Here is a 25,419-nt window from a genome sequence, read left to right on the forward strand (position 1 = left end):
CAAAGACTTCTACTTCATTGTTTGAAGAGCAGGATATTAAAGATGACTGCCATAACTGTAAATCAGAATTTAATGGGAGATTAGGTTGCAGAAACAGGCAAGTGGGTATCACAAGCTACACATGTGCAACATCAACATGTGGGTGACAATTAAGACACTTATGATTGACACCAGTTTTAGCATGATGCTCTTGCTACCTGTATTGAACAGCATGGACCAACTGTGACTGTAGCTAGATACATATAGTTGATGTAGAATGTTGTTATGTACTATAAACATGAAACTGATTAAGGTTTACTAGGGCTACAATTTCATTGAACTTTTACCACTGTTCCATTCTTCAGGATAAATTATGAATAAGAATTACATGAAAAGTTTGAGGGACACAGATTCTAAATAATAAGGCACACTCTTCCAAGATAAAACTGCTCTAACTCATAACATTTTAACATTATTTAGCATACAAGCAGCTCCATATTATGAATCATCTATAGTCAATTTCACAGCAGAGAATTTGGTTAAATTTCTTTCACCATTGCATTAAGGGAACTTTGCACTAGATTACATTATGAATAATACAAAAGTACTTGAGAAATAAGTTGTATGCATACTTCCCCCAACATGATTGCTGTACAACAATCCCAGTCAGTTCAAGGCTATTTTTTGCTATATCATTTGCCATATTTGTTGTTTTGATAGCCACCTGAACACAGCTTTATTTCATGAAAGCATTAACAGCTTGAACACAGTATTTAAGTAACATTCAGCAGGAACCAATTACATACACAAAGAATTACAGCAATACACATAGAGTACCAAGGCCAAGTGTAGCTCAGCTAGTGTTGTCTGAGGCACCATCTGTGGATGACATAGTACTGCCGAAGCATGGCCTTTTGAAGGTATGTGCACACCTCACTGCATTCTTCAGGAGGTCACAGATTCTTGAGACATCCATGCTGTCCTCCTCGTCTGCTGGGCTCTGGCTAAGGTGGTGTGATGCAGCAGGAGCATACAGTCTGAAGCGCTTTGGGTGCAGACACATTCTGCCCCCACTTTCCCATGTCAAACCATATGGCAACAGTTACAACACAGTGGTTGTTTCCATGTCAACCTTGGGCATCAGCTCTGGTGTTGCAATGGTTTGGTGCTCTTGGTGTGGTGACCGTACAGGTATCAGTGGTCACTTAGGGACCCTGATTATGGTGTTGGAAGGAACAGAGGAACTGTTGATTAGGCCACTGAGGACAGATGTCCTTGCATGCATGGAAATGGAGAACCGGCAGTAGCAGGTGACGTGACGCCTAATGTGGATGGGCTCAGAGGTGACAATGAGACATCAGGGGGTACCCTGTCGTCCATGCAAAAGTGAAGCTGATCATGGTGCCTGGAGAAGAGGCCATTCTCCATGCAGATGTCACAGAGATCCTGTCCCTAGCATCTGGTGATGACAGCTGGAATCCTTTTAGGGTAACCTTCCACAAAACTGGATATGAAGCTACAGCCTTCATGACCTGTGTGCTAGTTACAGGAAAACCATCAACCTTCTGCTGTGTGGTGATATCAGTGTGGAAACGAAGCAATTCCTCCTGATCAGACCCTGGGTCTGGACTATCTGGCAGGCAGGACAAAGCATCGGCATTCGTATGTTGATTCGTAGGGCAGAAATGAATTATGCAGTTGTAATGCAAAATGAAAGGAGCCCAGTGTTGAATGTGTTGTGCCACTTTATCTGGTAATGTTGCAAAAGGACTGAAAAAGGAAAGCAATGGTTTGTGTCGACGACCAGGTGGACTTTGGTACCACAGAGAAAAAACATGAAATTTCTTCACAGGATATACAAAGCTTCCTTTTCCATCTGAGAGTGCCTAATGTGTGCAGGGGTCAATGTTTTTGAGGCTTGAGCAATAAGCCACTGAGAACCATTGGGATATCTATGAGCCAGTACTGCCCCCAACCTGTACTGTGAAGTGTCTGTCGCAAGGACCGATTGGAAGCCTGTTTAGTATGTCACTGACAGGGGTGCAGATGGCAACAAGGCCTTATAAAGGGTGGACAATGCAGTTTCTCAAGCCAGCAATCAGCGAAACTGAGTCCCTTCGCACAGCAACACACGTAATGACTGCATGATTGTTGCTGCCCCAGAAAAAAGTTTATGGTAGTAGGTACCTTCGCATACAAAAACCTGAAGTTCTTTGACTGACATAGTGTGGAAGTGACATAATAGCAAAAACATGTTGATGCAGGGGATTGAGACATTTGCAAGAAACTTCATATCCAAGCTAAATGATAGAAGGATGAAAAAAATTGACGTTTTTCAAAAATTACACTTCAACCCAGCCACTTGGAGGACAGAAAAAAAGAGTACAGAGATTTTGTAAATGTTCCTCAATGTAATCCAAATAGTTTGCACAACATGGCACAGACACTACATGTTGTCCCAAAAAATTCTGAAAAATAGCAGGCGTGCTGGTGGCAAGTGTTGGTACAGTTAAACTGGGGTATTGACAAATAACATACATTGTGACTCTGTATCTAAAGGGAGTAGCAAATAGGTATCTGATGATGAGTCATTTTTGAGAAGTATTGACCACTTGATAACTTCACAAGTAGTTTGTCTTAGTGATATTGGGTATGATATATTAAAAACAAAGATTCCAAGACTTACCAAGCGGGAAAGCGCCGGTAGATAGGCACAATGAATAAAACACACACACACAGAATTTTTAGCTTTCGCAACCGATGGTTGCTTCTTCAGGAATGAGGGAAGGAGAGGGAAAGACGTAAGGATGTGGGTTTTAAGGGAGAGGGTAAGGAGTCATTCCAATCCTGGGAGCGGAAAGACTTCCCTTAGGGGGGAAAAAAGGACAGGTGTACACTCGCGCTCGCGCGCGCACACACACACACACACACGCACACACGCACACACGCACACACGCACACACGCACACACGCACACACGCACACACGCACACACACACACACACACACACACACACACACACACACACACACACACACACACACACACACACACACACACACACACACATATATCCATCCGCACATACACAGACACAAGCAGACATATTTAAAGGCAAAGAGTAAGGGCACAGATGTCAGTCGAGGCGAAAGTACAGAGGCAAAGAAGTTGTTGAAAGACAGGTGAGGTATGAGCGGCGGCAACTTGAAATTAGTGGAGGTTGAGGCCTGGCGGATATCGAGAGGAGAGGATATACTGAAGGGCGAGTTCCCATCTCCGGAGTTAGGATAGGTTGGTGTTGGTGGGAAGTATCCAGATAACTCGGACGGTGTAACACTGTGCCAAGATGTGCTGGCCGTGCACCAACGCATGTTTAGCTACAGGGTGATCCTCATTACCAACAAACACTGTCTGCCTGTGTCCATTCATGTGAATGGACAGTTTGTTGCTGGTCATTCCCACATAGAAAGCATCACAGTGTAGGCAGGTCAGTTGCTAAATCACGTGGCTGCTTTCACAAGTGGCTCTCCCTTTGATCGTGTACACCTTCCAGGTTACAGGACTGGAATAGGTGGTGGTGGGAGGGTGCATAGGACAGGTTTTATACCGGGGGCGGTTGCAAGAGTAGGAGCCAGAGGGTAGGGAAGGTGGTTTGGGGATTTCATAGGGATGAACCAAGAGGTTACGAAGGTTAGGTGGACGGCAGAAAGACACTCTTGGTGGAGTGGATTTCATGAAGGATGGATCTCATTTCGGGGCAGGATTTTAGGAAGTCGTATCCCTGTTGGAGAGCCACATTCAGAGTCTGATCCAGTCCCGGGAAGTATCCTGTCATCCTATTGTGTATGTACGCACTATACATTGTGTGTTCACATAAACTTCAAAATAGACACAAAAATGTAACTGGCCAGACTATTTCTTTACTAAAACTAAGGGGATACACCATTCATCTGATGCAATGGACTGAACAATGCCACATCCATGAGGCAATTTAATTCATCTTTGACTTGTTCCCTGAGTGTCACTGGAACCAAATGGGCCCGGAAAAAAGATTCCAAGCAGAAGGTTTAATGGTAAGGTGCATGTACAAATTATTGACACCCCATTCCAGGAGAGAACAAAGAAAAAAACTCTGATCATAATGCATTAACTGTGTTTATGGCACTTGTTCAGAGTCTAAATTCACTTCATCTGAAATGGAAAAATTAAACAACTTAAAAGCATCTAATCCAACAAGATTCTCAGTGTGTGCTTTATCTGCAACAAGAAATGTAAGTGATCAGACTACTGACTTGTAGGTCACTGGGGCAGAGAATTGGCTGAGAACAGGAATACTCCGTTCATTGTAATTTACTAACTTTCATGACATACGGAGAAGCAGAGGGGAGCCCAAGTCCATTTAAGTTTGTGAGTTTAACAAGGTTGCTGAAGCTCCTGCATCCACTTGCATCTGCAGAACTTTACAAAAAACCATAACATCAATGAAGGGCTTGTTAGGCACAACAGAAACCGATACAGTGTTTACATCTGTAACTGCATCAGAATCTTAGTGCTGAGTTTTTTTCATTACAAACAGAAGCAATGTTGCTTTTTTTTGTTTCAGTTATGAGAGGTAGCTCAGTGTTTTGGGCTGTCTGGGTGCTCATGGTTAATGAAGCAATAAGGGGAGGACAAGAGTGTGAAACTCACTCATTGCTGTTTACTGACCTGTTCACTATGTTGGTGTAGCTACTGCTGGAAGTGAGGCCAGCCGCCTTGTGTGTGTGGGCCACCACAACCATGCCTTCCCCTGTGAACTACATGAAGCTTGGTGTGGGGAAGAGAATTGGATTGCTGATACCTCACAACTTGACTCAGTTTGGTTATCTGCTTCTCACAACACCTTGGACAACAGTGCAATAGCTAAAATCTCATAAATGGATTTTCAAACTGGAGAGCACATTATCAACCTCACGATCTGGAGCTAAATGAATAATAAGATCTCTCACTATCTGACCAGCATATCACTCTTTATGCACATCAGATACAAAATGATGATAGTGACTTAATCAACTGAGTTCAGCTGTCCATGCTCAATAGGATTGATGCAGTTGCTTCCAATAGAAGTAAAACTCGGACAGGGATGCAATAAAATGGGTGCATTTGGATTAGTATTTTGAAAGAAGTTGACACATTTGGTCAAACGTTACAGAAGACAGATCCTGCAATGAGGCAAGTCAACATAGGACTTCATACATTCTTGGTGATATTCATGAAACCAAGGCATGACATAAAATAGCATCAGTAATCCCAAAAGCTTGAAAGTGTGTCTCGTATGTCTCACATCCCTCAGCAGTCTCATTGTATGTAGAAAAAGCAGATGGATAAACAAAGGCGACTGTGGAGGGCAAAACAAAAGGTGACACAGATGGATGAACATGCTGACCAAACAAAAAACCAAAGATAGAAGCACCTGAGTTTGATTGTCCAGTGCCTGTGATTGGTGGAGAAATGCTGTGGTAAATGATTCTTGCAGTTCAACCAACCAATGAAAAATGTCCTCCATAACACCATCAGCCATCAAGAGAATAAAGAGAAGACCAACCAGAGTAGAATTCTGTGTGTAGTACAGGACCACACTCATCGCCAATCGTGTTGTAATTAGGTATAAGTACAACACGACCAGTAGACTGAACATAACTTTATTCCATGGAAGCATTAACAAGTTGAACACAGTATTTCAGTATTTAAGTAACATACAGCAGGAACCAATTATGCACGCACACACACGTGCACGTCTGAGGTGCCCTGTGCACATGACATAGCACTGCCTCATTCTCAGCCTTTCGAAAGTATGCGCACAAATCACTGTGTAAATACTTCACGGTAATGCTCAAATTCAGCATATGAGCTGCTATATTCACTTGTTGCGTCATATTAATTAAAACTAAAGGCAGACTAAAACTGTGTGCCAGACTGAAACTTGAACCTAGGACGTTGGCTTTCATAGATAGTGCTCCCACAGACTAGATAGTCCATGAATGACTCGGGATGCACTTGCACAGCTCCGCTTCTCCCAGTACATCTCTTACTTTCCAGACTTCACTGCAGCTTTGCTGCATACCTGCTGGACCATGGACCAGTACCATTGTTAGAGAATGTTTTATGAAGATAGGGTATGGATAGCTGAGGCAGTGCAAACACTGCCCACAAAAGCAGAACTGGTTCAAGTCCCAGTCTGGCACACATTTTTAATTTGCCACAAACTTTAAAAACTGTGATCAAATTAAAACAATTTTTTAGAATACATAACAGAGAATTTTTCTTTTATACATTTGATGAATTCCTGAGACAAAATTACTATATCTTTAACGTAAAATTGTTTTAGAATTAGAATTTCTGGCATAAAAATAATTGAAACTATTTCAAATATGATTTTGAGAGCAGTGCAAACTACTATGTCTGTGTCATATTTTTCACTTTTTTGTCTTCTTAAGTAAATGCTAAGTATGAACTTTTACCACTCTTACTTTATTTTGGGCACCATTGTAGACATTTGAAAATTTGCTTAATGTATTCATGTATACACTGATTTTTATCTTCAGCATAAATAATCATCCTTCCACAGTGAAGCACCATTTTCCATTAGTGGAATATTTATTCTCTAATCAATGTCTTATTTACATTGTATTTCTTATTTTCATGAAAGCTATATTTGAACTCTGTGCAGTTTGACACATTCTGTATCCTTCAGATTTACTCATTACCTAGATTTATGGAACATGAAATAAATAACTAAAATAAAGTAACAAAAAACTCTGCTGCACAGTCAATGTTCATTCTGGATCATATCAATAGTAATGAAACTACATAATAAGATAGCATTGCTATTGTATTTCTGAAAAGTTCTGCATATCTCATCCTTACTTTTTATTTTTATGTTTTGTACTTAACTAATTCTCACTTTTCAATATTTTAAACAAGAAATTTGTTCATGGCAAATTTTTAATATTTTGGTTCCTTAATTCTGTTTAGGATACTACCTTTTATTTATTCTGAATCATCAGACACACAGCTGTGTATTATAATAATAACCACTTGCCTGTAGCAGATTGATGTGTATATCATAGGAGAATATAACAGAAAAGAGCGTTAACACTATCTTTTGAGCTCTAGCTCATTTGCTAGCAATACTACATACAGTCTCATACACAACCACGCAGATACCTAAACACCCACTTCTATGGCCACAGCAAGACTACTATGATTATTCATATTTGTTCATTGAAAGAAGTTGCCTAAGCTAATGGAGGTGGGGAGGGGTTAAGGAAGGTTGCAAAGAGAGGCTGATGGGGAAAAAGGCAGGTCTCAGGGCAGATGACTTTGCAGCTGCACAACAAGATAAAAAAAAGTACAGGGGACGAGAGAGAGAGAGAGAGAGAGAGAGAGAGAGAGAGAGAGAGAGAGAGAGAGAGAGAGAGAGGTGAGAACTTGAGGGGAGGGGGGGGAGGTGTATGATTTGGATGGAGAAGGAATGGTATGGGAAGAAGAGAGTAAAAAACAAGGTGCAGTAGGGACAGGGTAGCTCAGGGTTAGGCCAGGAGGAGTGTAAGAGCACTGGGTGTGTTGGTGTGTTGCTGAGACAATTCCCACTTGCATCTAGATGAAAATTTTTGTAGCTCACCACAGTTTGCCCCCAGGGGGTTCACATCTCTTTTGTCAGTATGTGCTTGACTACCATGGGGCCCCAGCCTTAGCAGCATTACTTCCTCTCCATGCTGCAAGGTTTTATTGGAGCAGACCCTGCTTGGACATTGTTTGTGATTGGAACTTGTGTTTCTATTTCTGATGTTTTCCACAACTTTTCATTAATAAAAACATGGTCCCTCATTGTTGGGTTTGATGTGCCACCAATTTTCAAAATTCTCCAGAAGAGCAGTTCATGCTGGGTAGATTGCCTAGAGCAGTGTATACTCCACGTTTGTGCTTTTCATCTTTGCACCCTTCTCTTTAATAAGGTAATTTACACGAAACCCAGCACAGTAGCCTCCCGTTGTGGGGAGTCGTAAAATACCTGCAGTGATAGTCCCCTGACCAGTAGAAGTAGCACAGTTGGTGCATGAGCTGGAAACTTCTCATGTGTGGCAAGGAGTATCTGTCCATTGTGATTGGGGCATGAGGACTGCGACCAATGGATTACTGGCCAGGTAGCTGCTGCTGCAGCTGGGTCCTTCACAATAATAAATCCGTTTATTATTCAGAAAGATGTTGATGCCATTGCTGGCCCTGTGAAATCCCATTCTCATTTACAGAATGGCTCTTTGTTTTTGGAGACTACTTCTGATTCTCAAGCACAAAAACTGCTTGCTGCCTCACTTCTCCACAGCTATCCTGTTCCTGTCAGGCTCATAGAACTCTGAATTCTTCCTGTGGTGTTATTTACATTAGGCTATTCTACAGTCTAACTGAGGCCAAAATCTAGTATTACCTCTCTGATCAGGGTGTCATTGCCGTCCATTAGGTGATGAAAAAGGTAGATTCCACCTTAGTGCCCACCTGCACTCCTTTTCTCACCTTTGATAGAGTGGTGCTTCCATACAAGATCAAAGGAGGCTATGAAATTATCACAGTCCAATCATACAACCCAAACCCAATGCACTACTACCAATGTCATTGTTTCAACCACACTAGAATGCCTTGGCAACACCCAGCCAAATGTGTAACCTGAGGTAGGGATGCACATGAGGAGGATTGTCCACCTCCTTTTCCCCACTGTATTAACTGCAATGGTGGTCACGCCGCCTCCTCTCTGGTTTGTCCCACATATCTTGATGAGCGGGCTGCCCAGGAGATCTGGGCAAAGGAAAAAAATGCCTTATCCAGTTGCTCGCAAGTTATTGGCTAGTCACAAACCCTTTGTTCTCCCATCTGGCACCTATAGTTCTGTTCTTGTTACCTCTCACTCCATGAAGGACATGGCCACTCAGACATGCCACCTCAAATTAAGCTATGAGGTTGTGAAATAGCCCAGTGTCAAGGTAGCATCACGATCCCCCTGTTAATCTGTGCAACAACCCACCAGACTCCTGCCTCAAGGGTTGAAGCCACCAGCTACACAACTGTTAGGCTGGAAAGGATAGGAGAAGCACTCCTGTGAGGACTTCCTATGTCCCTCCAGAAAAACAACACCTGAGGCTTCCTCAGCTAACCAGAAAGGCTCAAATAAGTCCAACAAAGACAAATGTTTTTCCTGTCACTCGGCGGTCGTTGAGGTACTACCCCTTCATTTCTTCCTCATCATAACTCTCTTCCAATGGAAAGTTAGCAGCCTTCGATCCCACAAAGAGGATTTATGGCTGCTTTTAGCATTGCACCATTCCCTTGTACTATACCTTCAAGAAACAAAATTTCACCCTCACGACTGCTTTGAGCTTTCACATTTCTTCTTGGATTGTTTTGACCTTCCCCTGAGGTCAGCATTCCGTCTCCTGGGGCACCATTCTACTCGCACAGGATGACACTCACAGACAACCCATCTCCAATGACTACCCATCTTCAAGCTGTTGCAGTTTACCTTTTCATCCCTCACCTGACTTTTCCCTCTGTACCATTTATGTCCCGCCATCATTTGATGTCACCATGGCAGACTTTTTCAGCTTATTTGGCGGCTGCCTCCCCCATTTCTGCTACTCAGTTACTTTAATCTGCATCATCCCTTTTGGGGTTCTTCCAGAATCTGTCAGAGAGGTGCCCTCTTGGCTGATCTTCTTAATAAACTTGACCTCTTCTGCCTTAACATAGGAGCACCCACATTCCTTTCCGACTGCTTGCACACCTATTCCCATTTGGACCTATCCTTCTGCACTGCTCAGTTTATCTTTCTTTCTGACATCTACTCGAGCGACTATTTCCATGTGCTTTCAATTGGCTGACTCCTACCTCATATGTGCGCCCACCCAAATGGCAGCTTACTAAGGTTATCTGCAGCTCTACTTCTCTCTGGCAACCTTCGAAGAAAAAGATTTTCCAAGTTGTGATGACCAGGTGGAATATCTCTCAAACATTATCATGATTGCTGCAGAATATTCCATTCCTCCCACTTCCTCTTTACCATGCCGTCCCCCAGTTGCTGGGTGGACTGAGGCATGCTGTGACGCAGTTTGCACATGAAGATGTGCTCTCCACATTTTAACCATTCAATATAAACAGATGCATGCAAAGTGTCATCACGTTATTCGGGATAGCAAAAAAGCTATCTAGATTTCATTCACTACTTCTTTTAACAGTGTCACCTCTTCCTCGGCCATGTGGGCCAACATCTGACGGCTCTCTGGGACCAAGATCCATTCACCAATTTCCAGCCTGACAGTACCAGACAATGTCATCATGGGCCTTGTCGCTATCTCAAACACCATGGGCCACCATTTTGCAGAAATTTCAAGCTCTTCCCACTATCACCCAGTCTTCCTCAATCAGAAACATAGGGAGGAGGCTCGAGTGATACCCTTCTCTCCTCAGAATTGTGAGTGCTGTGATGCCACCCTTACTATGAGAGAGCTAGATCATGCTCTCAGTTCATCCTGATCATCCATCCCAGAGCCAGATGTTGCAGCACCTTTCTCTTGCAAGCAAGCACTTCCTGCTAAATACGTGCAACCACATCTGGGCACAGGGCATGTTTCCTGGACATTGGGGGTGAAACAATCATCATACCCATACCTAAGCCAGGTAAGGACGAAAACCTTCCTTCTAGCTACTGTCCCAGCTCTCTCACCAGCTGTGTTTGCAAGGTGATGGAACAAATGCTTCATGCCGGTTGGTACGGTGGCTTGAGTCTTGCAATTTACTAATGAATGCACTTCGTGGATTTTGAATGCAGCGTTCTGTGGTTTGATCATCCCATTACTTTGTCCACCCATGTCATGAATGGTTTTCTTTGGAAATACCAGACTGTGGCCATGTTCTTCTATTTGGAGGCTTAAGACACCTGTTGGAGAACTGGTATCCTCCGCACTCTTTACATGTGGGCCTTCTGTGGCCACCTGCCCTGTTTGCTCCAGGAATTTTTGGAAGGCCGAGTTCCAAGGTGTATGTGGGTTCTGCTTTGTCAGACACCTTTATCCAGGAAACTGGTGTGCCTCAGGTTTCTGTCCAGAGCATCATTCTCTTCGTTATAGCCATTAACCCTATAATGGCCTGTCTCCTGCCAGGTATCTCTGGCTCCCTTTTTGTTTATGATTTTGCCATTTATTGCAGTTCTCCATGGACCTGGCTTACTGACTGGCATTTTCAGTGATGTCATGAACGTTTTTACTCCTGGAACATTGACAATGGCTTTCGTTTTTCCACTGACAAAATGGTCTGTATGAATTATTGGCAACACAATTGGTTTCTCCCACCATCTTTACATCTTGGGCCTGTTGCTCTTCTGTTCATTGAAACTATGAAATTCCTGTGGCTTGTACTCAATAGGAAACTCTCTTGGTCATCCCATATGTCTTACAAGGCAGCCCGCTGTATGTGGTCCTTCAGTGTCCTGCATGTGCTTATTGGTACTTCATGTGGTACATACTGAATCACCCTCCTCCATTTGTACAGGTCCCTTGACCATTCGAAACTTGACTATGGGTGCTTTGTTTATTCATCTGCACATCCATCCCTCTTAGACCATCTCAACGCAATCTACCACCATGGCGCCATTTTTTTTTTTTTTTTTTTTTTTTTTTTTTTTTTTTTTTTTTTTTTTTTTTACGCTAGCCCAGTTGAGTGTATACTGAAGCTGCTGAACTACCACTGTCCTACCACTGTGACTTTCACTTTAGCAGGTATGCATGCCACTTGTCTGTCATGCATGGCCACCCACCTTATGCTGCCTGCTTCAATGATTTCTTTGATTGCCAGAATGGGGTGCGTCCCTTTTCTCTGTTACCTCCTGGAATCCACTTTCAGCACTTGATCCAGTGGGTTACCTTAACACTACCTGCAACTTTCCTGGTGGCTGTGAACACTTCGCCACCTTGGCTTTATGAAGTGGCCTGTGTTAACTTTGGACTTCATTTTCTTCCTAAGGAACTACTCTAGCCTCACTCTATTGCCTTCAGTTTCCCAACTTTCATGTGGAACTTCGTGATAGTACCTTTATGTACATCGATGGCTCTCAGACTCTGATTTTTTTATATCGAATTCCGACACGCTACTCAGTATTAACAGCTGAGCTCTTTGCTCTATATCAGGCCATGGGGGTACATCCTGCAACACAGACTTTTCAATTGTGTCCTCTGCTCAGACACTCTCAGTGCTATCCAAAGTCTATGTGCACTGTACACCACCCATCCCTTAGTGCAACAGGTCCAGGAAAACAGTCACTTACTCACTCTTGGTGGAGCCACTGTGACGTTAATGTGGATTCCTGGTCATGTCAGTCTGCCAGGAAAGAAGTCTGCTGCAGTCCTTGTATGTCAGCCCATTCGCTCCTATATTCACTCCAGTGAGCTCTGTGTTGCCGTCTGTCGGGTAGTGGTATCACTTTGGCATCCCCATTGGTCCTCCCTGCATGAAAATTAAGCCTCTCCCAGTGGCTTGGATAACCTCATCTTGGCCCTGCCATTGGGAGGAGGTCATTTTAACTAGGTTGCACTGCCTTTTTAACCATTTGCTTTTTATCCATCAAAGTAATATGGTCAAGGTCATTTACTTTTTAGTTTAGGACCTCCGTTTCTGTATGGTGTCCTTTCTCCACGTGCATGTTTTTAGCTGTCTTCTCTTACACCAATTGTGACTGATATACAGTCATTAACTCTTCTCTTGTCTTTGTGTTCTATAGTTTTGACTTTGGTACATATGAGCCCCAGTTGTTTTCGCATCCTAAAATAAAACAAACAAATAGTACCAGGAGAAACTGATATTAATAATTAAATGAATAACTTTGGCATTACCAAAGATGTAAGATCTTATATGAACTATTGTACACTTAAGTTAAGGACTGTGCGCCATTGCCAGCAGTCATCAATAGGATGCTTTCAGTCTAGCCATGCGGTGGACCAAGCTCTCATTGTGTTAATAGTTAGCTTATAATCAGTGTGAACACATTCATTTTATAGTGTTTCTTAAATGAACACATCATAATAGCATCCCTCATAAAAATTAATTTGCACAAAAAAATTCTTCCCACTGCACTTTTAGAACCAACAGCATTGCTACAGCTCTGCAAGGGGACATAAAACTACAAGAGCAAATCCACATGACAGTTAGGAAGAATTCCTGTGCAGGGCTCACTAAGTCAGTTCAAAGACGGACTTGATTAATTAGTGCAAAACTCAGGTGGGAAAGCATGATCAGTTATTTTGTACTCCCCTTACATCACCATCCACTGACCCACTGGACAAACTAAGACATTTCTGGAGGTTTAGTGTGAGCGAGTGGGCAGGGGGGCGGGGGCACTCTTGCATGGCCATATGGCCCCAGCAGTCTCTATGAAAAGACAGTCCTCTTTTAATTCAGAGAGGTGTGATCCTAAAATGTTCCTCTCTCTGGCTATGCCATGGGAGGAATGTAGGGTTAATCAACAAGCAGAGAAATAGCCCCCTCCCCCTCCACCCCCCAACCAATTCTTAGTTTTCACAAGGACTGAAGGGGATTCCTTCTTGGCTACAGAGCCACAGGCATTGCTTACGTCTAACAAGCTGCGTGACATACCGGTGACTCTCACTTCGCATAACAGTCTTAATATGGTTCAAGGCATCATTTTCCACTGTCCTTGCTCTTACAATCTGATGATGAGCTACATGCCAAGTTGGAGCGACAGGGTGTACACTTTGTTCACTGTATGCTTAGGGTGCCAAAGGACAATAGGGTCACTGCTGATGTCTTCATCTTGGCTTTTGAAGGCGCTTCATTAACTGAGAAGCTCAAGGTGATGGTATATTAATGCAATGTGAAACCACATACCTCCCTCCCCCATGCAGTGCTTCATGTGTTTGAAATTTGAGCACGCATCTTTGCGTTGCAGCGCTAGCCCCGTCTTCCATCTGTAGAGTTTGTGGCAGAGCACTGCATGCAAATGCTCCTTCTGCTCCTCCCCCCATCTGTGTCAACTGTGGAAAGCACCATTCTCCTGCTCACCAGATTGCACTGTTTTCCAGAGAGTAAAGATGATATAAGAATCTGGACAAACTAACCTACCAAGAGGCCCAGAAGTAATATGGGTGATCGCACCCTGCATGTACAGCAATGTCGTATGCTACAGCTACGATAACATGGCCCTTTGGCCCTTTGGCAATGGTACTCCCACCCATTACACCTCCTACAGTGGGCCCTAAGGGCTGTTCAACCATGCCTACCTCCCTGATGGTTGGGGGATCCGGTTTCTCAGGATACTTCCTTCCACAGTTTGTCAGTCCACAACAGTACACCGGCCAGTGGGTGAAGGAGCCACAGGTTACTGCTCACAGGGGTCTGCGATTATAATCTCTATCTGAAACTGATTCAGAGAAGCCTTCACCATCATCAAAATCCTCTAAGGAGAGGAAATACTAAGAAAAAGTCCTCCAAGAAGGTGAGCGCCACACCAACAGATCCCACCTATTCCACCCCTGTGGCTTAGGTGGAGATTCCGTCAGCTCCTGAGGCTCCGGTTCAAACCACACCACACAACAGAACTTGGAACCTCTGTATATTGTTGTCATAATCTCTAAATCAGTAGCAGCAGGTACCCTAGGGCATAACCTGCCTCCTTGGTACCCTACAATAAATAAATGAACAAAATTTTTCCCCAGTGGAAATGTAGCATTTTTTTCCACCACCTGGCTGAGCTGCAACATCTTTTAAGCATTTATTCCTTCTGCATTGTCCTTCAGGAGACTTGTTTTCCAGCTAAGTGGACCCTTGTCCTTCATGGAACCTTGCTGTCTATGACAGCGAATCGGAAGGAGTTCGACATGTATTCATGGAGATATCAAATGAGGCTGTCCAGAATACAACTACAGCCATTCCTGCAGGTGTACCAGATAATACTTTGAATGGCACTGCCTACCCTGACCTAGATGGTGTCAGCGAACATTTTGCTCTGGATTATGCTTGAGCCTCAGTGAGAATTATCAACTTGCCTTTCATGTTGTAAAACAGTGGGTGGAGTGAAAACAATTGCCAACCGCGGTGGTCTAGCAGTTCTAGGTGCTCAGTCCGGAATCGCGCGACTGCTATGGTCGCAGGTTCGAATCCTGCCTCGGGCATGGATGTGTGTGATGTCCTTAGGTTAGTTAGGTTTAAGTAGTTCTAAGTTCTAGGGAACTGATGACCACAGATGTTAAGTCCCATAGTGCTCAGAGCCATTTGAATCATTTTTTTAAGACAATTATATCTTACTACATGCCATCTGGAGCCGTTCAGCAAGTGGGAATTGGTCAGTGTCCTTGTCCACTGCCCTGATACAGCCACAGGACCAGAACACATCCACAACCAACTGATCAAGTACCTACTAGTGGACTGCCAGCATCATATCCTTGCCATTGTTAACCATATCTGGAGCTGTATTCTTCAATCTGCAAAAGGCTTATGACACCAAATGGTGATGCCACATCCTTCATACCTTACATGAGTTGGGTCTCAAGGATATGCTCCCAATTTTTATCCAGAACTTCCTGTCACACTGTGTGTTGTGGGTTCAAGTTGGTGCTTCTCACAGTTCCCCTCCCCATATCCAAGAGAATTGGATTCCCCATGGCCCTGCACTGAGTGTCCCTCTCTTTCTAATACAATCAATTGTCTAGCAGCAACTCTTGTGTCCTCAGTATCACCTTCCTCATAACGCTAATGACTTCTGCCTCTACTATTACTCCTCTAATGTTGGTGCCGCTAAATGTTGACTGCAAGGCACCATATGAAATGTACAGGCTTGGCCCCTCACGCATGGGTTTCAGTTTTCAGGTACCAAGACCGCAACATACTCTTCTGTCGACATCGTTCCATTCAACCAGAACTTTACCTTGACAACCAGCTACCCAATGTTGTGGAGACTTCTCACTTTTTAGGGCTGGTCTCCGAATCGCTGTTTAGGGCTGGTCTCCGAATCGCTGTTTAGGGCTGGTCTCCGAATCGCTGTTTAGGGCTGGTCTCCGAATCGCTGTTTAGGGCTGGCCTCGGAATCGCTGTTTAGGGCTGGCCTCGGAATCGCTGTTTAGGGCTGGCCTCGGAATCGCTGTTTAGAGCTGGCCTCCACTTCTCGGTTGACATGGATTCCCCATTTTCGCCAGCTTAAGCAAAACTGCTGTCTGCACTTAAATACACTTTTCTGCCTGAATAGCACCAGCTGGGGCACAGATTGTACTACCATTCTGCTGCTTTACGAAGTCTTGATACAGTCTCATCTTGTTCATGGTGTAGCAGTTCACCCACTTTGTTTTTGATCATTTGTTAATTGTCCTCAGTGCCAACATAATGGGAGTCTGGCATATGATTTGGCACCGCTGGATCTGAAACACCACTGCAAGGTTTGACTTGAGACAGGAGCCTTTCGAACTAGTCCTGTGAACAGCTTGCTCAGGGGTATTGGCGTCCCTCCATTGCATATCGGGTGAAAACATCGGCTTGTCTATTAAGTTACCCACAATCTCAGCTCCCCTAAGAATCCAAATTACTATGTTCTCTTTTGGAACATGGAAATTTGTCTCCCACTATGGTGGCCCAGATCAGGGATTATGATAACAATCCTTGACTGGTCCATCCTCTCTGAACTCTGCTTCTTCTTCCACCTCTCATCTGGGCCCACTCATGTACACCTCTATGGTGTGTCCCTTAGCCACGTCTTCTTCTTGACATATCACAAGGTCCCAAAGACTCAGTCCCTCCAAAGACCATCGCCACCAATTTTTCTCCATCCCCGGCACATCACAGGGTTTGGAAGTAGTCTATACTGATGGCTCGATGGTTGCTGGCCCTGTGGGTTTTCCTTATACTTACATGGGACATAGTGATCTGTGCTCCTTGCTGGATGGCTGTAGTGTTTTCACTGTAGGGTTTATAGCCATTTCTCCTACTCTTCTGCACATCAGTTCCTGTGCGGGTGGGTACTTTCTCATCTGCAGTCATTGCTATGAAGAATTCCCTTTATGCCCTCGAAAAATGTGGATGCTCAGTGACCTTCGTCTGGACCCCAAGCAGTGTCAATATCCTATGGAATGAACTCACTGATAGTTCGGACATAGCTGGATACCAGCAAACTTACTTTTGATATCATTATTCCACAAACAGATCTTTGGTCAGTATTATGCCATCAAATTCTGGGGATCTGGAATACGGAAAGGACCAGTCTGACTACAGGTGATAAATGAGACTACAAATCAGTGGAGGTCCTCCATGCAGTCGTCTCTAAAGAACTCTACCATCCTCTGCCAGCTCGGCAATAACCAAGCCTGGCTGACTCATGATCATTTCCTCCACTGCAAAGACCCGCACCAGTGTCGTGGTTCCCTTTTAACGGTGGTACACACATTGCTGGACTGTCCCAACCTAGCTGCCCTGTTGTGGACTCTTCCTGACTCATTACACCTTGCCTGTGTGCCTTCCTCTGTCTGCCTTTCTTATTATTGTCCCTTATCTTGGCTTTATTGACCTTTCATAGACTTTGCTTTTTTTCTGTGGGTTTTGAGTGGTAGGCTCCTTCTGATCTACAGTCATATAGACCCATCTGTTCAAAGAAAAACGGACTAAATACCTAGTAGTTTGGTCCCTTTAATCATCCAACCAGCCACAGATTTGGAGTAGCTACTCGTGCAAGTTGACAGCTGACTACTTGTTACATCCACATGGAATGCTGTACAGTAATTTCAGCATAGCTGATATAAAACATGGCTGCTTTCACAAATGGCCATGCCGTTTATTGCTGTGACTGGACTAAAAAAGGGAAGACCACACGCGTGAAAGCACCCATGTTATATACCAGCTATGATGCAATAATTGTACAGCATTCTACATGGGCATGACAAGTAACTGTCTCTTCAAATGAATGACTACCGCCAAACTGTGACAAACCACAAACTTTTCCATCCAGTTGCCGAACATGCTGTGCATTACAACACAAAAATGATTTAAATAGCAGCTTCACCACATGGATGATTTGGATACTCTCTTCCAGCACAAGTTTCTCTGAACTATACTGATGGTTATACTCTCTCCCACACATCCTGCCCTTTTCCATCCTCTTCACTTAAACCAGTGGTAACCTGTTCACACTGTCTCACCTTGGTTTTCCCTACTCTGTTCTGTCAAGACCACTCCTCCTTCATCCAGATCATGCACTGCCATCTCCCTCACTACTCTCACCACCCCCCAGTTTCTCCCTCCCTCCTCTCTACCTCTCTTCAACCTTCCCTCCCCTTCTCTCCCCTCCCCCTTTTCAAAACCTCTCATTCCCACACCCCCCCCCCCCTCCCCTTCCGTTTTCCTCTTCTTGTCTTCACCTTTCTCTCCTTTTTCCTCTTCCCCCTCTTCCTACATTTGTGTTGTACCTTCCATACTGTTTTCACCTTGTTATGTGACTGCAAAGTCATCTGTTCAGAGACCTTCCTCTTTTCCCATCTCTCTCTCTCCTCGCCTCAATCACCACCGGCAACTGCATTCAGTAATACAATATCAGTAATTGCAGTAGTCTTGCCATGGCCTTGGGTGTGTGTGTTTCAGTGTCTTTGTGGTTGTATTTATGAATGTATGTAGTATTGCCAGAAAAGGAGCTAGTGCTCAAAAGCTAGTGTGAGTGTCGTTTTCTGTTAAGTGCTGCTGTGCTCCATGCATCGACCTGATATGGGTTTGTGTTTGCCTTTCCCTTATTCTATGTATTGCTCCATCCAGGAATTTCCATTACTGTTTTAATTATTGTTACAAATAACTTCTGCTGTTTCATGAATACACAACAAAATGTAAGCCATAATTTGTTGCTAACACTGTATTATTAATATCACAAATTTATGTAGAAAAATTTGTGTGTGGTAATTTGTGTATTATTACTTTCATTTAGGTGCACCAATCATGGTATCACTTCCCCACTTCCACCTAGGAGACAAAGAACTGCTTGAAGCAATTGAGGGTATGAATCCAGACCCAGAAAAACATGACATTTATCTAGATATTCATCCAGTAAGTATCAAAGTTGGTAGACCATATGTACATAAATACCTGTAGAAGACTGTGCTATTTGTTTTCCTTTCCTACAGTATGTAAGCAGGTCAGCCATTTGGCTGTGGAAAAGCAATATCTCATACTACATTGCTCTCAGGCTGCCGAGGACATGTTTAAATGTGGCACCTGCATTTTCCATAAGCACTATTGACATGGCTGTGCATCCTGTTCCACCAAACCTCTCACTCCTGTGGACAACTTACTTACTTATCTCGGTGAATAAAAAGGTTTAGAGTCTTTATCATATAATGTTCTTCTTTGCATACTGTCTTTTGAACACAAAGAAACTTGTTTATGCATTCCAAACCATTTATGAAATGCGACAGACACAGATGGAAGTAGACGCACACATCTGACTGTCCGCCAGACACGAAAACCCGTATCTTGAGAACGATAAAACATTCTGCTCTCAATTTCAAAGACAATTTTGATATCATATTTACATTTAATACACAGCAATATATGAGCTAAAATCAACCATATGTAAAGTCTGCTCTTTGCTTTTTTTACCTTTTCAGACTCTTTAAAAAATTTCATGCAATGCTTTGTTTAATTTGATGCTGCACAGTAAATGTGATGAATAAGAAAACAAAATTCAGTCCTTCATCAAGTGAAGATACCACATGAGGATCAAAAATAAGCTTTTTCACCAAATAGTTCTTTTAAAAGTGAATGGAAAATATTCCCTAGCAGCTAAATGCTCGGCGCAGGTTTTAGCATGAGGCAAGCAGTATAAGTGGTGATAAAGCCATGCTTAGCACAGAATGCAGAGAGCATCTCCATAGCAGTCAGAAATCCAGTATAGTGCCAAGCCATTTTGTACCAATACAACTGAGATTCCTTCTTTAAAAAATCTGTATATTTGATAGCTCCCTCTCCTTGTCAGGTCTTTATCATTATTCAGTCATTTGAAATGAAATTTCAGTTTCTTTTAATGACATAAAACAACTGGTAAAACTTTATCATATGGGAATTCATTACAGAGTAACAGTCAATGGGCTATTGCCCTGCAGTAAATTGCAAAATGATATGAACTGCTGTGGATAAGATATGAAGAAACAAAGTGCACCATCTTTCTGTGTGTAATGATTATTGTGTGTGTGACAGCTATGGCAAAGAATCATTGTAAAGGCAGACACTGCTAAAAGGATTTTGACATGTATTAAGTTCAATAATTTATTGATGAATCTGTGTAAAGTACCTGTATAAAATGTTTTTCTTGTTTATCAATCAATCAATCAATCTCTTTATTTATCCGTTAACAATATACATTGTATGGATGTAGTCAATTACAATATAGTTTCTGATATTTTATGTGTTGCAAAAACTTGCATAATAAATCCAAATATTTTACATCACTTTATATAAATAATCTTACTTTCCCCTATTAGACAATTACAATATAATTTCTGTTATTTAATGTGTTACAAAAATTTGCATAATAAATACAAGTATTTTACTTCACTTTATATAAATAATGTTACTTTCCCATATTTAGATATTCTTCAATGTTGTAAAAACTGTTTCTTATTAAAAATTGTTTAAGATCTACTTTGAATTTATGACATTCTTTAATTTTCTTTATTGCAGCAGGCAATGCATTAAAAAGTATTTTGGGCTGGTAGTTGACACTTTTTTGGTATAGTGCTCCTTTGTGGGCCTCTCTGTGAAAATCATCTCTATTTCTTGTTTCGTGTTTATGAATCTGATTATTTACTGTTGAAAATTCCTGGTGAGTTTTCAGAAAGCAGACACATTCATATATGTATAAGCTAGGAAGAGTCATTATTTTAAATTCTTTAAATATTTCCCTGCATGACATTCTACGGGGAACCCCATTCATTATTCTAATAGCCCTTTTTTGAAGTTTGAAAGCTTGTTTTGCCATACCTGTATTTCCCCAGAAGATCACACCATATCTAAGCAAACTGTTCATATAAGCATAATAGGCACACAGCAATGATTCAGTGTTGCAACAGTCCCGAAGCATTCTAAGCACATAGCAGCATTTACTTAGTTTTTTACACAAAGCTTCTAGATGCTTTTCCCATCTCAAGTGCTCATCCACCCATATACCTAGGAATTTTGTATGTGGAGCTTGTGCAATAACATAGCTCCCTAGCTCAGCTTTTACTGTTCTTCTAGTTTTACTTTTAATATTACTGAAATTCATCAATGCTGTTTTATCCTTATTTATGATCAACGCATTATCACTAAACCATTTTCCTGTCTCATTTATTGTCCTTGAGACACTCTGTTGTAGATTATCCTCGGTGGATCCTTTTATGAAAATGCTAGTGTCATCATCGAACATCACCGTTTCTGCCACTGTCAGATGCTTTGGCAAATCATTTATAAACACCAAGAACAACAGAGGGCCTAACACGGAACCTTGGGGCACTCCATAGCTAGTTTTTTTGAAGTCAGAAAGATACTCTTTGCCTTCATGGTATATTTGTACTTTCTGTTGTCTATCCGAGAGATAAGACTTGAACCATTTGAAGGCAAGTCCCCGGACCCCATAAAATTCTAGTTTCATAAGCAATAAATCATGGCTGATTAGATCAAACGCTTTAGATAAATCTAAGAATATCCCGCAGCTTAACTCATTCTTGTCCAAGGCATTTAGGACCATTTTCATGAATTGGAAGACTGCCGTTTCTGTGGACCTGTTCTTTCTAAACCCATTTTGAGCATTAGTCAGTATTTTATTTTTATTCAGAAAGTCAGCTAGCCTTTCATACATTACTCTTTCTATTACTTTAGAGAAACCTGACAATAATGACACTGGCCTATAATTATTTATGTCAGCTGTACTATCCTTTTTGTGTAGTGGCTTTACTATGGAGAGTTTTAGTTTTGATGGGAACACCCCTGTCCTGAAAGAAGTATTAATAATGTCAGCTAGGTTAGTATCTATACTGGTAGAATTGTGTTTGATTACCTTGTCTGGAATTCCGTCAATACCACAAGACATTTTATTTTTTAGTTTATTAATAGCATTTCTAACTTCACATTCTGTTACTGGGTACAGAAACATCGTCTTTTCACAAGTTGGTACTTTTATGTTTTTGTTGTTTGAATTGCATAGACCTTTAATTAGGTTCGGTGCTATGTTCACATAATGTTCATTGAATATATTGGCTATCTGTTGAGCATCTTCTATCACTTTCCCCTCACTTTTAATTTTGAAGTTATGGGTCTTGGTTTTACGTTTTCCTATGCTATTGTTTATAACCTTCCAAATAGATTTTGATTTATTGCTTCCCTTGTTAATGTATGAATCATTGCTTAGCCTTTTTTCTGCCTGTAAAACTTTCCTATAGACCCTTCTATATTTCCTATAGTATGGTTTAATTGTTGTATTTATTCTAGCATGTTTGCTTAGGTTTCTAAGGGTGATTGCTGACTTTTTAATCCCTTGTGTTACCCATGTTTTTGTCTTCTCACTAACTTTCTTTTTAACTGGAATGCCACATCGTAGCAATATTTATAATCAGTAAAAAAACTGTCATACTTTTTGTCTACACCATCAGTTTGTTCTACGCCCCACTGCACCCTTTTTAGCATACTATTAAAAACCCTTATGTTGTTTGCATTAATAAGTCTTCTTTGTACATATTTTTCAGTGATCGTGCATTTCTTAGTGTTCTCATTCCTTATCATCATTTTTAAAGCCATATGGTCAGAAAAGCCTGTATCTATTACTTCAATATTGTACTCACAGCTTTGTTTGTTGGTAAATATCTGATCAAGTGTTGTTCCAGACCCCTCCCCATATCTGGTAATTTCCCACACAGTAGGTTGCATGTTGTATGAGTTAAACAGATGTAGTAATTGTGCCATGTTCTTATTACTTTTGTTAAAATTAATGTTAAAGTCACCAAGAACGATTGTGCATTTTGACCTGCCTCTCAATTCATTTAAAAGATCATCTATATAATACAAGAATTGGTTAAAGTCACCTGATGGAGACCTATAGATGCAAGCAATGATAGTTTGACAGTCTGTAAGTTCACAAATACAACATTCAAAATCTTTTTCTGCACACTTCACCTTGCTAGGTTTTATCTCTTTAGATTTAACATTGCTTCTAACATAGATGCATACACCTCCACATTTATAATTTTCCCTGCAAAAGCGACTTATTAAGTTAAAGTCTGGTATACTTGCTGCACAAATCTGTATGTCCCGAAGCCAGTGCTCATTGATACACAGCACAGAAACCTCCTTAACATTACAATTTAAAATTACTTCCAGCTCACTCATTTTGTTGCATAGTCCTTGTACATTCTGATACAGCAGGGTCCAGCTACCTAGATTTGGTGCACAGCTCACCGTATTGTCCCCTTCAGGCTGCCTGGTAGAAAAAAATCCTTCAAGTATGAGGGTCTTGTCACTCTTCTTCTGATTGGCAGTCTACTAATTGTGTCTATTGGACTGGATGCTGTTGTTGACGGTGCTGGTGTGTCTGCTGCAGCTGCTAAAGCTGACAGATTCTCTGCTGCTACTGGTTGTTGTTGATCTGCAGCTGATGATGATGATGCTTCTGTTGCTCGTTGTTGTGCTGCTGCTGTTTCTGGTAATGTCGGAGACCCAACTGTTACCGCTGATAATCCTGGTTCTACTGTTACACACGAATCTTGTTTTGGTGGAATTGGGATTGGAGTCCCTTGCTCTATCGACAACTCATTAATGAATTTAATTATTTCGGCACTCATAATTTTTTTCCCTCTTGTGTTCATGTGGAGACCGTGACTTGTAAAGTGCTCTCTATTCACACTTTCTATGTTTATAAACGTCGCATTCACGTAACCTCTACAGATTTTCTCATATATTGTGTTTGCTCTCACAATTTCAATGTTTACGCACAAGTTTTCCATCAGATCGTGCCTTCGTGGAACACTGACAATGTAGAAATGTACTTTAGGCATTCTCTTGATTTTTTTCCTTCAGGATTCTCGTTGCACGCGAAGTTTCATTGCAATAAACATCATTCGCGCCCCCGATTATGATGCAATTGTTACCGGGCATCAGAATGTTGTCACAGCTCTTCAAATTATTATTATTATGCTTATCCTTCAATGCTAGAGTGGGAAGAGACATTCATTTTTAGAGGAACACCATGGGGAAGCAAGGTGTTAGAAACTGCATTGCTCTGTGCTTCTTGGTCTCTGTACTGAGCATGAGTTTTTTATCCACCAATACGCAATTCCATTTCCCTAATCATTATAAAACTGCAAGGATGCATCCATGCTCCAAAGAGTGGAATCTCTGACTGTCAACACTTGTCAGCATGACAAAGATGTCATGATGACAAAATCAGCTTGAATCATAGACAGTTGTTTCACTGATCACAAACTGCCAGTTAGCCATCTGAGGATCTTTGTCTATCATAAGTCGTGATCCTACTTCTAAAACCCTTCCATGAAACAATTCAGTATGAACAGCTCATAGAATATAACTGTTCAGGCTGCCTTGAAAGGAACACTTTTGGACAGACTTGGCAAAACACCATCTAACATAACAGATGTTGAATAGAAATGGACCACTGTAAAAAATACCATTAAAAAGGCTGGTCACTGGTTTTGATGCAAAGAAGAATAAATATTTGTTCGATAACAATAATGAAGTGATAAAGAACCTCATAAGGATTAAGTGGGATGCTTACCTATGACTTACTCAAATCCATCCTCCATGGAAAAGATATCGCATTTTCAAGAGCTCACACAGAAGTGTCAAACTGAAATGAGAACAATCAAGAACAACTATGGCAATAAAAAGTTAAGAAATTCCCTAAATCTGTCAGATGCCAGGGACTTCAAGAGTTTTTATACTAGAATAAAAGAAATATGTGGGCCTGTTCATTCCTCATCAGGAACCCTGAAAGCCACTAACAGTACAATCATCCTCACTAATGGTCACACCATTTTGAGTTGTTGGGAAGAGCACTTCAGCTTGCTTATCGACATTAGCTCTACTGCTGCTGCTGACAACTTCAAGATGTGTGCAACAACTATAAGAGAAGTGCATGGAATAACATAAGCCCTTGTTATTAGTGTTCCGTGACTTAAAAAAGGCCTTTTATACACTGCCCAGAGAAGCTATGCGGAAGGTCTGACAATGATTCGGCTGTCCTAACAGCTTTCTCAGACATGTCCCATAGCATCCACCACCAACTTGGATGGCAGTCCTGCCAATATTTCATGAATTAAGCAAGGCTCTAGATAGAATAAGAAAGACACCCAGACCTGACAACATTCCCTTGGTGATCATTCAGTATGCTGGTT

At 41.9% G+C, this 25,419-nt stretch overlaps 1 protein-coding gene across 1 annotated transcript in view; it reads left to right on the forward strand.

Annotated features, from left to right (window-relative positions):
• The window catches only part of LOC126285385 (lysosome membrane protein 2-like), a 330,549-nt gene that overhangs the window by 293,670 nt on the left and 11,460 nt on the right, over nucleotides 1-25,419 (forward strand). The window contains exon 8 of the mRNA XM_049984724.1: nucleotides 18,969-19,087. Coding sequence (XP_049840681.1) covers nucleotides 18,969-19,087 — 119 coding nt within the window. The remainder of the gene's footprint in view (nucleotides 1-18,968; nucleotides 19,088-25,419) is intronic.

The sequence above is a fragment of the Schistocerca gregaria genome, chromosome 8 (genome assembly GCF_023897955.1).
Source record: "Schistocerca gregaria isolate iqSchGreg1 chromosome 8, iqSchGreg1.2, whole genome shotgun sequence".
Lineage (NCBI taxonomy): Eukaryota > Metazoa > Arthropoda > Insecta > Orthoptera > Acrididae > Schistocerca > Schistocerca gregaria.